Here is a 15,513-nt window from a genome sequence, read left to right on the forward strand (position 1 = left end):
GCGGCCCCCTGGTGACTTTAAATGCGGCACCTGGTGGCCTTTAGTGCGGCCCCTGGTGACCTTTAGTGCGGCCCCTGGTGACCTTTAGTGTGGCCCCTGGTGACCTTTAGTGTGGCCCCTGACAATACACAAAAAACGCCCCCCTCCATCACCATAGTGCTGCTGTCAAATCCCACAATGATTTAAACTAATTGTGTGGCGGCCCTCACTCACACGTGGTGATGTCTCATCGGCGAAAGTGGCCAACCCCCGCCTCTGAAAATGAGGTTAGAATGAGTCAGATCTAAAGTAGTGTACTCTTAAGTAAGAAATTAATAGACAATATGATGGAATATGTTTTGTTTACATTTCAAAATCAACGTATTAACCATTCTTGATGCGGTAGCATGTTAAAAGTCCCCTAGTGCTATAAATCGATAGGTCATGAGAGTGTTCAGTACTGAACAAGACATTTTTGGTTACCGAAATAGACACACGGCATTTATTTGTGTGTGTATATGTGTGTGTGTAAATGTTGAGAATTATAATGAGCTTTATTACTTTGCCTTCTGCCTTTCGTCTGCTTAAATTTTCACGCTGCTGGAGAAACGTCGCTGTGTGCCCAAAAGATGCGTTCGGAATCGCGTTGGCAGATGGGTTGCAAAACGAAGAGTTACCGTGTCGTAAAACAAAGTTACCGTATCGTGAAACGAGTCTCGCAAATCTGTTGTAAACCGGGCACAATTTTCCAATCAACTTTTTTTTACAGCACTTGACGTTATTTCAAAATGCAATGAAATCCAACGCTTAATTGAACAATAGCGTTGCGCGCGGAGATGTTACGCGTTCATAAAAAAAATGGGTTTAACAAAAAAATTCTGGACAGTCACAAACTCACACTTGCTCATATTCTTAGGTTGTTTCGGTAAAGTCACGTAGGACACTTGCTCATATTATAATCCTCTATTTGTGTGAATGAATGATTGAGCGTATTGAGCTTATTGAGCGTATTCACTCAAGGCGCTTGCTTGATTTGGCTTAGACGAGATGTGAACTCCCTCGCCTGGTGTGCAGGAAGTCGTGGGTTCGATCCCGACCCTGACACCTGCTGTATACAGTATTGCGAGTCTGCGTGTCTCTCTCCCCGTGGCCACGTGGATTTTTTTTTTCTTTCTCCGGGTCCTCCGGTTTTCCCCTCCACATTTAGAATCGTGAATTGATATTATTTATATTATTTTTGGTGCTATAAATGTCCACATGATGGGCCACTTTGTTGAGCCATCATTTGTGGCCAGGTCGCTTCTGAAAAATAAGTTATTAGCTCAGTGGGCTGTGCCTGGTCGGATGGGGGTGGTTTGGTGTTGTATTTGTAAATGTTTAGGTGATTGTTTTAACATTTCCTACACTTGGAACCTCGATCGTGTTTTGTACCGTTTGTTGTTGTCACGTTCTGACCCCGTGCCCCTACTGGACCTGAGTGAAAAGAGCTTTAGAGCTCATGGGATTGCTCCAGTCTCAATATTACGACTACAGAGCTCCCTCTAGTGGCAGGGGAGAGGCTTTGTCCACTGCCAGTGGAGCGAGTCGCCAATTGCAGTGGCTGCACCTACACCTAGGCCTCGGCAAGGTAAGGTAATTTACCCTTTTTACCGGGTAAAAGGGTAAAGGGTAAAGTTGTCGACATGCCAAGGGGTAAGGTGAAGACTAGGGTAAAGGTAGCTCGGAAGAATTACCCGGTAGGGTAAAGGAAGCGTGAAGTATTACCCGGTAAATACGGTGCCTTGTTTACCACTAAAAGCTCCGTGGCGCAGTCCGTGGCCTCCATTTAATAAGTAATATAAAACATTTTTTTTTAAACACGCTTCATTGAAATGTACGAGTAATGGCAGAACTCCACGACTCCAGGAAGTGGCCCCGAAGCTTGCCATAACGTAAGGGACCGTGGCCAATTACAGCCAACGTTAGTTGAGCGTGGACAATTAAACCCAAGCCGAAACATAACATATGTAAAATAATGTTTAAAAACAGATCTTTTTAATGATAGAATATGGCGTTGTCACAAGTATGACCTAAGTATACCAAGTTTGCAGTCTATACCATATTGGGAAGTGGGTTAAAATTGAGTTGCAAGATTTGAGGATACAACAACAACGACAACAACAACAACAGACAGAGTGAGTTCAAAGAAAGCGTGTCAAATTGGAATCGAGAGTATTCTATATGATTAAAGCGCTCTATCCAGCATTTACCGTTATAAACCTTTTTCATGTGTAGTACCCCAGTAATTACCCTGTAATCGGGTAATTTGTATGGGGCAAGGGTAAAAGGTAGGGTAAAAGGTAGGCTCGTTGCTTTTTACCGTTTACCTTACCTGCTAAAGGGTAAAAGGTAGGGTAGCGCGATTGTATTGTGGAAAGGTAAAAGGTAGGGTAAAGTTTGTCTTGTTTTTTTTAACGTTACATTTTTACCTTGCCGAGGCCTACCGCCACCCATGGCCCCTCTCTCTGTGTGCACCGTATGTTGAACTTCCTTCGCGCCGTACGTCACCAACCGTGCTGTAATCTGAGGTTGCGGTGACCGACGTGGTGAGGAGGAGGAGGATGGAGGCGTTGGTTCGCTTGCGGGTACAGGAAGCATCCAGGACGCAGACACTCAGACATTCTATTGAAGCTGGAATAACCCGATTATCTAGCTTGGGGTGCGGTGGAATTGTGGGGCCTCCTCCCCCCCACTCTCCCGACGAGTTCCATACATTTATTCCCATCTCCAAGCCCTGGCGAGAGAGCGGATTCATGATTCCACGCAAGTCTTCGCGAGAACGAACACAGCTGGTGCGACGGGCGCGAGTATTCGCGCACGGATCGATCAATTGATCGATCGATCAGCCGCTCCCACAGTCCCACCGTGGAGATCCCCCTCCTCTGCTTGCCACCTATGGGGAGGGGGGGGGTAGTTTTAGGTGCCCGCATCGATCTCGTGAGACGTGCCGATTGGGGGGGGGGGGTGTTGAGCATCGTGTGCGTGGGAGGGAGGGGGACCCCTGGTGGTGGTGGTGCGGTCAGTGTGGGGAGCGGTGGTGCAGCGGTTAGCGCGCTACGCTGCGCTACCAGCCCGGTTAACAACCCAAGTTCGATTCCCGCTCACGGCCAACCAGTCGTGGGCCTCCCCTAGGTCGACTCGGCCTCAAATGAGTTTACCCTCTTGCGGTGTGTAAAATCATCGCCGCTGGGGAGACAAAGACGGTCGAGCGTGATGCTGGCCACCCACGCCGTCCCGGCCTTAATAGGTGCTCGCGAACAGCACTTACCCCTACAGCCTGTTAAGGCTACACGGGGGGGGGGGAGGGGTTCTTTGTGTGCTAGAGGTGAGTGCGAGTTAGGTGAGTGAGTCGTGGTGCAGAGTAATGCAGCATCTCGCTCAGCACGGGGATGCTGCATTAACCACACCCATAATCCATTTAAACCCCCCTCGCTCTCTCCCCTCTCCTGCCTCTCCCTCTCTCTCTCCCTTCCAATTGTACATCTCTCTCTCTCTCCCTTGCCGCTCTCATCTCATCTCTCTCCCCCGTCTGTTTCATCTCCATCCCTCTTCCTTCCTGCATCTCTCTCTATTCCATTTCCAATTTCTCTCTCCATCCTTTCATCTCTCTGCCCTACCCCTCTCATCTCCACCCCTCTCATCTCCCTACCCTCTCATACCCCCCCCCCCCCTGCTCTCTCCCCATTTTCTCATACATTTCATTTCTCTCTCCATTTTCTCTCTCTCCTCGCGAGTGTCTGCGATCATCCACATGCAAGCAGCAGCAGCACCACCAAACCCCCGTCTTCCTGGTGCCTTACGACCATTCGCGTGAATTTCTGCTCATTGTGAATTCATCCGGCGTCCGCGACACATCCGCGCGTGTGAAAATAGGCGAAAATAAATATATACACAGTACTGCATTCGCCAGGTTTAAAAATAAAATTAAACCGCTCAGGTTAGAAGGGACCGGTTCGATTCGCAAACCTCCGCCCCATCGCCCCCCCCTCTCTCTCCTGCTTCTTTCCGGCGTCCGCTGCGAAGTCGCCGATTTTGTTTTGTCCGCGAGAGGCGGCGGCTCCCCTGTCCGCGGTGTCTCTCGTGTCTCGCTCAGCGATGGAGACCCAGCAGCTGTGGAAGACGAGCTGGGAGCGCGGTAACTACCCCCCCCACATCACCCCAATCCGATGTCTCTCGCTCGATCTGTAATCCTCCGTGTGTTTCTCTTTTTTCTTTAAATATTTTATATTTTTTATTTTAATTTTTTTGTGTCTCTCTGTCTTTCCCCGTCTCTCTCTCTCGATCTGGAATCTCCGTGTGTCTCTCTCTGTTTGTCCCCGTCTCTCTCTCGATCTGTAATCTCAGTGTGTGTCTCTCTGTCTTTCCCCGTCTCTCTCTCGATCTGTAATCTCAGTGTGTCTCTGTCCCCGTCACTCTCTCGATCTGTCATTTCCGTGTGTCTCTCTCTGTCTTTCCTCGTCTCTCTCTGTCTGTAATCTCCGTGTGTCTCCCCGTGTCGTCTCTCTCTCGCCGTGTCTCTCTGTCTGTAATCTCAGTGTCTCTCTCTCTCTGTTTGTCCCCGTCTCTCTCGATCTGTCATCTCCGTGTGTCTCTCTGTCTTTCCCCGTCTCTCTCTGTCTGTAATCTCCGTGTGTCTCCCCGTGTCCCCTCTCTCTCGCCGTGTCTCTCGTTGTGTATCCGGGTCTCTCTCTCTGTGCGTGTCTCTCTTTGTCTCTGAATGTGTCTACCTCTGTTTAACACGCAGCGGGCTTTCGCGACCAAATATGATCCATAATAGAGGTTTTTATTTTTGGTTCGATCGCGTAAATATCACCAGTAACGAATTGGCCACGTTTTGTTCGCGTGACAAACATTACTAATTGGCCGTGTCGGGTGGTGGCGAGTTTAACGACACATTTATATTTACGCGATCTAACTAAAACAAAAGCCTGTATATGGAGTCTACCTCTAAATGTGCATCTGTCCAAATGTCTCCCCGTGTCTACATGGCCGCCTGTACGTTTTGTGCGTCTCCCCACGTCTCTCTCATCGTCTTTCCACCTCTGCGTGTCTCCGGATCTCTCTCCCTCTCTGTCTCTGCTATTCCCCATCTCTCTTCCCGTCGTCTCCAGGCACCCACACCCTCTTCTATTGTCTCGTAATCGATCCTCAGCTAGCTCTCTCGCGCTGCGTTTTCCTTATCAGCACCTCGCCATACATCTCGCGGTGTGTCTAAATATCTGTTGTATCTTTTGTCTATCTCCTTGTGTTTGTCTCTGTATCAACGTGTGTGTCTTTGTCCATCCTTCTGTTGTCTCTCTCTGTGTCTCTTCTGACATGACTGTGGTCTATCTGTATCTGCATGTATCATCCGGCATTGCCATGCTCACTACCCATTGCTTCTCCTCTCTCTCTCTGTCGGTCGCTCTATCTTTATATTTTGTCTGTATTCATCTCTCTCGTGTCTCTCGTGTCTCTCCATCTCTCTCTCGTGTCTCTCCATCTCTCTCCTCTATCTATTCTTGGCACCACCCAATTCATGTCTGCTCCCTTTGTCTCGCCTCTTCCCCGTAGCCTCCCCTCCCTCCCGTGTTGAATATTCGACATCTGTTTGTGTTACCCTCTCGTACACACGAATTGCATACGTTGTGTGTATATGTTGTGTGTATGTACCTGCGTGTGTGTATACATTGTGTGTGGGGAGCGGTTGTGTTGTGGTTAGCGCGCTGCGCTACGAACCCGGCGACTCGAGTTCGATTCCCGCTCACGGCCAACACCGGTGACGATTATATCCGAACCAGTCCTGGGCCTCCCCTAGGTCGACTCGGTCTGAAATGAGCACCTGGTGCGGCGTGTAAACATCACCGCTGGGGAGACAAAGGCTGCCGGGCGTGCTGCTGGCCACTCCCAAAATCCCTTCGCAGTCCCGGCCTTAATAGGTGCTCGCTAACAGCACTCGCCCCCTACAGCCTGTCAAAGGCTCCACGGAGCGTCTTCGTCTTGAGTGAGGGTTCGTGTCACAGCTGGCATGCTGCAGCAGTGGACACGTGCATACTGCATCAGCTCGCTCAGTGTGTGCGTGGGTGTTATTGGCCTGTTCATGCAGTATAACACAGACTGTCATGTGCGTGTGCGCGCGCGTGTGTTCATTTATACGGTTAGGGATGGGGTGTGCTTACGGGTTTTTTTGGGTGGGGTGGTTAGGGTGTGAGGGTGTGGTGGAGTCATCTTCTTGGTTCTTTCGGTAAAGTCACGTAGAATGGAAATAATAAAACATTTTATATAATTTTATTATTTCCATTCTGCGTGACTTTACCGAAAGAACCAAGAAGATGAATCCCTGCAGTCACGAAAGCTTTAAATCGAAAGGTGTGGTGGAGGTTAGGGTGTGGTTCTGGTGTTGGGAGGTTAGGTTGTGATTAGCGTGTGGATGTTAGGGTGTGGTGTTGGGGTGTGTTTAGGGTGTGAGGGTTATGGTGTGGATCGTGTCGGGGTTGGGTGATGTTAGGGGGTGGTTAATGTGGAGGTTTGGGTGTGGTTTTGGGGGTGGATGTCCGGGTGTGGTTAGCGTCTGGGTGTTTGCGTGTGGGTGGTTAGGGTGTGGGTGGTTAGGGTGTTGTTGCTTAGGGTGTGGTTGGGGTATTGTTAGTGTGTGTGTGTATTGTTTGTGTGTGGGGGTATTGTTAGTGTGTGTGTGGGTATTGTTAGTGTGTGTGTGGGTATTGTTAGTGTGTGTGTGTGGGTATTGTTAGTGTGTGTGTGTGGGTATTGTTAGTGTGTGTGTGTGGGTATTGTTAGTGTGTGTGTGGGTATTGTTAGTGTGTGTGTGGGTATTGTTAGTGTGTGTGGGTATTGTTAGTGTGTGTGGGGGGGTATTGTTGGTGTGTGTGTGGGGGGGTATTGTTGGTGTGTGTGGGTATTGTTAGTGTGTGTATTGTTAGTGTGTGTGTGTGGGTATTGTTAGTGTGTGTGTGGGTATTGTTAGTGTGTGTATTGTTAGTGTGTGTGTGTGGGTATTGTTGGTGTGTGTGTGGGTATTGTTGGTGTGTGTGGGTATTGTTAGTGTGTGTATTGTTAGTGTGTGTGGGTATTGTTAGTGTGTGTGTGTGTTTTGGAGTTAGAGTCAGGGTTAGGGTGTGCGGCTCGGGTTCGCTTGACAGCGTCAGGCTCACGTCAGGGCCACACTTGGTGGCTTGTCGCCTGAAGCTGCAGCGGATTGGGAGGGGGCGGCGGTTCTTGTGCTCGTCTCGGGGTGTAGGATGAAGGGGAGGGGGGTCAGAGTTCGGGGTCCCTGTCCCCCCGATACCCCCCTTTCCCTCCCCACACGTATCCCCTATTGCTTGAACCCCATCAGGAGGTGAGGGTTTCTCGTTAAATATTCACGGTTTTGGGTTCATTAAACATTGACAGCTGCGCGTGAACACGCGCGCGCGCGTGTGTGTGTGTGCATGAGCACGCGCGCGCGTGTGTGTGTGCATGTGTGTGTGTGCATGTGTGTGTGTGTGTGTGCATGAGCACGCGTGTGTATGTGTGTGCATGAGCACGTGCATGTGTGTGTGCATGAGCATGTGTGTGTGCATGAGCATGTGTGTGTGCATGAGCATGTGTGTGTGTGTGTGCATGAGCACGTGTGTGTGTGTGTGTGCATGACCACGTGTGTGTGTGTGCATGAGCACGTGTGTGTGTGTGTGTGCATGAGCACGTGTGTGTGTGTGTGCATGAGCACGTGTGTGTGTGTGTGTGTGCATGAGCACGTGTGTGTGTGTGTGTGCATGACCACGTGTGTGTGTGTGCATGAGCACGTGTGTGTGTGTGTGTGCATGAGCACGTGTGTGTGTGTGCATGAGCACGTGTGTGTGTGTGTGTGCATGAGCACGTGTGTGTGTGTGTGTGCATGAGCACGTGTGTGTGTGTGTGTGTGCATGAGCACGTGTGTGTGCATGAGCACGTGTGTGTGTGTGTGTGTGCATGAGCACGTGTGTGTGTGTGTGTGTGCATGAGCACGTGTGTGTGTGTGTGCATGAGCACGTGTGTGTGTGTATGATCACGTGTGTGTGTGTGTGCATGAACACCCGTGTGTGTGTGTGTGCATGATCACGTGTCTGTGTGTGTGCATGATCACGCGTGTGTATGTGTGTGTGTTTATGAGCACGCGTGTGTGTGTGTGCGTGCATGAGCGCGCGCGTGTGTGTGTGTGTGCATGAGCACGCGTGTGTGTGTGCATGAGCACGTGTGTGTGTGTGGAGCGGTGGCGCAGCGGTTAGCGCATTGCGCTACGAACCCGGCGACCCGAGTTCGATTCCCGCTCACGGCGAAAATCAGTGACGATTATCTGAACCGGTCCTGGGCCTCCCCTAGGTCGACTCAGCCTCGGGGCGTGGTTCTGACACACAGCCCCTAAAGCCCGGTGAGGCTATACGGGTGTGGCTTTGTGCAGTGCCTTATAGTGTACGGTCGTGATGTTGACCACACCAGCCATCTAATAGGATGCAGTGCTAACAGCACTTGCCCCAACAGCCCACGCAGGCTATATATGGCACTGCGAGTGTGTGTCTGTCTGTGTGTGTTCACACCACCACCACGAGATTCCCAAATGATCACCCACAGAAAAAAAAGAATCATGATCTCGGGTTCACGACGGCTGATGAGTGATGCATATAATTTTTTTTTAAAACACACAAACGTGTGTGCGCTCGTGTGACGATGACGTGGCTTAGGGAATCAGGAATTCCCACACTATCTTCAGCCAGCGCCATCATTGTCATCGTGAGCATTGATTGATTTACCACTTGTGAGTTGGGATGGCGTGTTCATATTTCATGGATATTCCTCTGTGCGTGTCACCAACGCTCGGCCGATGACAATATGTAAGCAGGCTGAACTCCGCCGTCCAATATTTCACCTCGCCACGTAAAAAACAATTCGGTTTAATGTGGAGCAGCAGCATCACCACCACCATCATCATCACTACGAACAGCACCACCATCATTATCTTCACCAAACAAACACAAAGGGGCAAGTGCTATTAGCGAGCACCTATAAAGGCCGGCACGGCACAGGAGGGGGTGGGTGGCCAACACCACGCCCTTTGTATCCCCAGTGGCGATGTTTACACACCGCATCAGGTACATTTGAGGCTGAGTCGACATAGGGGAGGCCCAGGACCGGTTCAGATAATCGTCACTGGTGTTGGCTGTGAGCGGGAATCGAACTCGGGTGGCCAGGTTTGTAGCGCAGCGCGCTAACCGCTACACCACCGCTCCCCAAATCTTCACCAAACACCACCACCATCACCTATCATCACTCCCACTGCCATCAACACCACCACCCCATCATTGCCATTATCACCACTCACCACCATCGTTATTATCACCACCACCATCATTACCATCATCACCATCATCATCTCCATAAACGACGTGTAATGACTCCTATGTGATCGGCGTACCGTTCAGAAAGGCCGATGACAGTGGTGGTAATGATGATGATGGTGGTGGTAATGATGATGATGGCAGTGGTGGTGGCGGTGATAGTGGTGGTGGGTAGCGAGGTGCTCGCCAACAGCACTTGCCCCAACAGTCTATGAAGGGTATAGAGGAGACATTTGTCGTTTGGGGTAGTGGTGGTGATGATGATGATGATAGTGGTGGTGATGGTGATGGTTGTGATGATGACTGCAGGTCAACACTTGAAAGTGCAGTACAGTATACCGATGATGTCATCGTCGTCTTAATCATAATTACCACCACCACCATCATCAATGCCACACTCACAGCTATTCCCAATCGCCCACTAATGCATGATTCATGTTCAACGAAGACCTGGACGTACATCATCGCCTTTCGACTTAAACTGAGAGATGACTAATTACGATGGAGCCGATTTAAGCCCAAAGCTTTTGCGCAATCAGGGGGTTGGGGGGGGCGCTGGGGGGCCGGGGGGGTGAGTGGGACTCGGGAGTGTTTCTTCCAATATAGAAACGTGAATGTTCACATCACGCTCTCTCTCTCCTGCCCTCCCCCCGTCTACAGCAGTACCATCACCAGCCGTCACACACACACCAGTCACACACACACAGTTACACACACACACAGTCACACACACCAGTCACACACAGACACAGTCACACACACCAGTCAGTCACACCAACCACCATCACAAGCCATCACAGACCAGAACCAGCCGTCACACCAACTGTTACGTGCACATCACCACCCACCACTCACCCTTACCCATCAACCACTCACCATTCTCACCACTACCACCCACCCTCACCACAGGCCCACCCACCCTCACCACAGACCCTGACCACAGGCCACCCACCCTCACCACATGCCACCCACCCTCACCACAGACTCTCACCCTCACCACAGACCACCCACCCTCACCACCCACCCTCACCACAGACCACCCACCCTCACCACCCACCCTCACCACAGACTACCCACCCTCACCACCCACCCTCACCACAGACCCACCCACCCTCACCACATGCCACCCACCAACCCGACCCACACCGCTGATGTAAAAAAGAAGTAAAAAAAAACGTACACTGTCAGGTGGCCGGGTGAGCTGTGTGGGGGGAGAGTGGAGGGGGGGAGAGTGGGGGGAGCGTGGGGGGGAGAGTGGAGGGAGAGTGGGGGGAGCGTGGGGGGTGGGAGAGCGAGAGAGAGGCGAGCGAGCGGAGAGGGGAGAGTTCGCAGCCTGAACTGGGTCCACATGAAGATGGCAAAGTCAGGTTAGAGAGTGGCGTCTCGTGTGCCGACGTGGCTTTGCGCGTGTCAGTTTGTGTGTCACTGACATTGTCTGTCACTGTGTGTCACTGTGTGTGTGTCACTGTGTGTCACTGTGTGTCAGTTTGTGTGTCACTGTGTGTCAGTGTGTGGCAGTTTGTCTGTCACTGTGTGTCAGTGTGTGTGTCACTGACATTGTCACTGTGTGTCAGTGTGTGTGTCACTGACATTGTCACTGTGTGTCAGTGTGTGTGTCACTGACATTGTCACTGTGTGTCAGTGTGTGTGTGTCTGATTGTGACCCCGTGTGTGTGTGTCACGGTTGGGGTAGTGGTGAGCGCGCTGCCGCTACGAACCGAGTTCGATTCCCGCTCACGGCCACCAACACCGGTGACGATTATTATAAGAACCGGTACTGGGCCTCCCCTAGGTCTACTCGGCCTCTAACGACGACCTGGCGCGGTGTTGTGTAAATATCGCCACTGGGGAGACAAAGGCGGTCGGGCGTGACGCTGGCCACCCAACCCCCATTGTGTGCCGTTCCGGCCTTCATAGGTGCTACTCGCTAACAGCACTTGCCCCAACAGTCTGTTGAGGCTTTGTCAAAGAACCTAGGTGCTTAACCAAAAGCACTTTGTCCTAACAGCTGCTGCAGGCTACATGGGGGGTGGGGGGGGGTCTGTATTTGCCTGTCAATGTTTCGTTGGTTTATGTGGTTGTTGCGTTTCATTGTTCGTGACATTGTGAATGTGTCAGTATGTCGTGCTTTCAGAACGTGCGTCATTCTCTCTGCGAGTGTGTGTGCGTCTTTTCAGAGCGTGTGTGTTTGTGTCAATCAAGAGTTTATATAATTTTGTGTGTGTCATTGTATGTGTGCCTGTCAGTGTGTGCCGGCCTTCATAGGTGGTCGCTAACAGCACTTGCCCCAACAGTCTTTACGGCTATACGGGAGATCTTTGTCTTTTGTGTGTGTGCCATTCTATTTGTCATTGTGTTTGTGTCTTGGTGTGTGTGTCACTGTGTGGCAGGGTGTGTCATTTGGTGTCAATGCATATCATTGTGTGTCACTGCGTATCATTGTGTGTCACTGTGTATGTCAGCGTCTGTATCAGCCTCCTTATCTTAACCCGTTTAAAGTTTGCATCCTTTAACAGACTCCCGGGTTCAATTCCTAATATATCATGACCTAGCCTGTGCCTCCTCTAGATCGACTCAGCCTAAAATGAGTTTTGGCCACACCAAAGAGACAAACATCCCCCATATAGCCTAACAAACTGTAGGGGCAAGTGCTGTTAGCGAGCACCTATGAAGGCCGGAACGGCACACAAGGGGGTGGGTGGCCAACACCACGCTTGGGCCGCCTTTGTCTCCCTGGTGGCGATGTTTACACACCAGGCACTCATTTGAGGCTGAGTCGACCTCGGGGAGGCCCCTCGACCGGTTCAGATAAAAGTCACCGGTGTCGGCCGTGAGCGGGAATCGAACTCGGGTGGCCGGGTTTCGTAGCCGCTGTCCGCACCGCCACCGCCATCACCACCGCCGCCATCACCGTGACCACCACCACCGCTCCTCCGATGCATTTTGCTCCACGCCACCCTCAATAGGCGCTCGCTAACAGTCGGCGTAGGCCCCAGCGGTCTGTCCAGGGTGACGGTGGGGGGGGGGATCTCTCTGGGCTTGTGTAGTGATTCAGAAAGCGACTCGCGGCTTTAACGTTTTGGTTTCTAGCCCCCCCCTCTCCCCGCCTGTGTGATGAGCCACTGCTCAGGTCGGCCATGCTTGTGCCAAACAGATTTAAATTCTAAACTCAAGGACACGGGAGGGCAGTTACAAACACGACACGGGCACAGACACGCGGGTGGTGGCGGCAGTGGCGACGATGGCTACGCTGCCACGTGGCTGCCTGTAACCGGGGCACTGTGGAGGCAGAGTTGGTGGATCACCGCAGAGATGGGCTGTGCAACTTTCTCCCTTCCCGTTGGGTGTCGAGGAGGAGGAAGTGGTGTGCCGTGCCGTGCCGTGCCGCGGGCTTCTGCCATGGGAAGGCAGTCCAGCAAGAAAATGTGGGCTCCCACCCGTTGCATCTGTGCGGGATCGAGTATTGCCCCCTCGCAACCGTCGCTCGCATGCTTGGGTTTTCTCTGTGTGCTCCAATCTCCTCCCACATTTGAACACTCAGTCATTGGCCAGTATATGTAGAGGACCGCAGAGCTTGGTGGGGGGGGGGGGGAATTGCCACCAGCTCACTGCGTAGCTACTGCTGCTGCCTTTCCGGGCCCGTCTGTGTTTCCCCCTCCAGGTCTCCGAGCCATCCTCTCCCTCTCTGTGCACGTTGAACTTCTTTTGCACCGAACGCAGTTTTCATCCGAAGGGAAGGGCGTTCCAGACGGCCGCGCGAGCGCACCTGGAAACGTTTCCGTGCGATGCGGCGACCGTCTTTGTTCGACGGCGAGCCAAATGCCACCGCCGCCGCTGCTGCTGCTGCTGCTGTGAGGGTGACCGGAGTTTTGCGTGACGATGGTTTCACGCTCCTTGACGAGGTCGGCGAGGTGTTGCCGCGGTTAATTTGCGGCGAGCCGCTTTGTCGCTTGACGGAGAGAGGGGAGGGAAAGGAGGCGCAGTGACTGTGCGTAATGTAAGTTGACAGTTTCAACGCTACTGTACAAGCAAAGGCAAAAGATCCCCCTGCCCACAAATAGCCACCCAGGCTCTTGGGGTCAAGTGCCATTGGCGAGGCTGGCACGGCGCCCGAGGAAGCTGTGGCCAACATCGGCGGGGAGCAATGGAGGCTGGTCCCGAATGCTCTTCCTTCCGATAATTAGGATGCCACTGGTAGCTACGGCACTTTAAAATCATTGTCTGGATTGAAAACAAATTTCTTTCGAATTTCTTTTTCGTGTTTAGTTTGTCCTGCCGCCCGCCCCCCGGCACCTGCGATTAGCGCGGTTGGCCACGTACGGTGCGAAAGAAGTTCAACATACACACACACAACAGCTTGTGCCTCGGCAAGAAGGGGTGGGGTGGGCCTGGGTTCGATTCCCAAGCCCTGGGACTCTTTTTCACGCTGGCGTTTGCATCTCCCCCCCCCCGCCCTGCTCTGCACGGGTTTCCCCCGGGTCTTCGGAGGTTGGCATTGCTCGCGTGGTGATGTGGTGGTATTGGTGTGGTTATTTTAGGGTGGTTGTGTGGTTCGAGTGGTTACGTGGGTGGCACTGTGGGGGGAGCGGCGGTGTAGCGGCGACCCGAGTTCGATTCCGGCTCACGGCCAACACCCAGTGACGATTATCTGAACAGGTCCTGGGCCTCCCCTGGGTCGAGTCGGCCACAATTGAGTACCTGGTGGGATGTGTAAAAACATCGCCAGTCGGGAGACAAAGGTGGCCGGGTGTGGTGCTGGCCACCCAACCCCCCTCGTGTTCCGTGCCGGCTTTCGTAGGCGCTACTCGCTAACGGCACTTGTCCCAACAGTCTGTTCAGGCTGCACGGTGGTTCTTTGTCATTTGGTGGGGTGGTTTGTATGGTGGTGGTGGTGGTATCGCTGTGGTTTTAGTGTGGTCGGGTGGCTGCATGAGTGGGGTGTCCATGTGGTTGGGTGGGGTGGTATTCATGTGGTCGGTTTGGTTTGGTTTGTACCGTGGTGGTGATGGTGTCACTGTCGTGTCAGCAGCGTGGTCGCTGTGCGGGTGGCAGGGCGCGTGGGTAACGCGATACACCGTTGCCAGCTGCCGCGGCTAAGTTTGGGAGAGCGGAGTGAGGAGTGGGACACGTGTGCGCTCTCTCTCCGCCAACACTTGGCAAAAACGGAACTCGTAGCTCCCACATTTGCCGCCGGCAGCGTGTTTCCCTGGCGCTGCCTGCTGGCCAGTGCGGCATCAAGTAGCGCAGAGATGGAGCAGATACAAATAAAACCATTTAGTTTATTTGTATCTGCTCCAGGTAAGGCTCCACTGAGCTATACAGGGACTTCTTCACTTACGAACATTCAGAGATGCGAACGAACCATGTCCGTGTGTCCAGTTGTTCTTTGCAGACCGAGAGTCGTGAGTTCAACCGCCGTGGAATAGATGGGGGGGGGGGGGGGGGGTGTTATATGTCAAGCACTGGCTAGTTCTGAGTCTCAGGACCCAAAGAGCGAAAGGTTGACTAAGGTGTCGGCAGCTGTTCACGATGCTATTGCCTGTTACAAGTTTATGAAAAGTAGAAGAAGAGGGCAACTGTGCAGACTTCTCTTGGTAAGTTTATTCAAGAGAGTAGAGAGGGAACACGAGCACCAAAGGGAATTGGCATCTGCATCTGTAGAACGTGAAGAACCAGTGGCATCTACATCTACAGAACGTGAAGAATCAGTGGCATTTACATCTACAGAACGTGAAGAACCAGTGGCTTCTACATCTGCAGAACGTGAAGAACCAGTGGCATCTACATCTGCAGAACGTGAAGAATCAGTGGCATTTACATCTACAGAACGTGAAGAATCAGTGGCATCTACATCTACAGAACGTGAAGAATCAGTGGCATTTACATCTACAGAACGTGAAGAACCAGTGGCTTCTACATCTACAGAACGTGAAGAATCAGTGGCATTTACATCTACAGAACGTGAAGAATCAGTGGCATTTACATCTACAGAACGTGAAGAACCAGTGGCTTCTACATCTGCAGAACGTGAAGAACCAGTGGCATTTACATCTACAGAACGTGAAGAATCAGTGGCATTTACATCTACAGAACGTGAAGAACCAGTGGCATCTACATCTGCAGAGCGTGAAGAACCAGTGGCATC

At 52.0% G+C, this 15,513-nt stretch overlaps 1 protein-coding gene across 4 annotated transcripts in view; it reads left to right on the forward strand.

Moving 5' to 3' along the window:
• LOC144941771 (reticulon-1-A-like) overlaps positions 1-15,513 on the forward strand; it is a 75,691-nt gene that overhangs the window by 47,349 nt on the left and 12,829 nt on the right. The window contains exon 1 of one of the 4 annotated variants that reach the window (XM_078868202.1): positions 3,715-4,153. The exons of the other annotated variants lie outside the window; for them this stretch is intronic. Coding sequence (XP_078724328.1) covers positions 4,114-4,153 — 40 coding nt within the window. The 5' untranslated portion in view covers positions 3,715-4,113. Of the gene's footprint in view, positions 1-3,714; positions 4,154-15,513 lie in introns of those variants that run through there. 4 annotated transcript variants of the gene reach the window in all.

The sequence above is a fragment of the Lampetra fluviatilis genome, chromosome 25, assembly GCF_964198595.1.
Source record: "Lampetra fluviatilis chromosome 25, kcLamFluv1.1, whole genome shotgun sequence".
In the NCBI taxonomy this organism is placed as follows: domain Eukaryota; kingdom Metazoa; phylum Chordata; class Hyperoartia; order Petromyzontiformes; family Petromyzontidae; genus Lampetra; species Lampetra fluviatilis.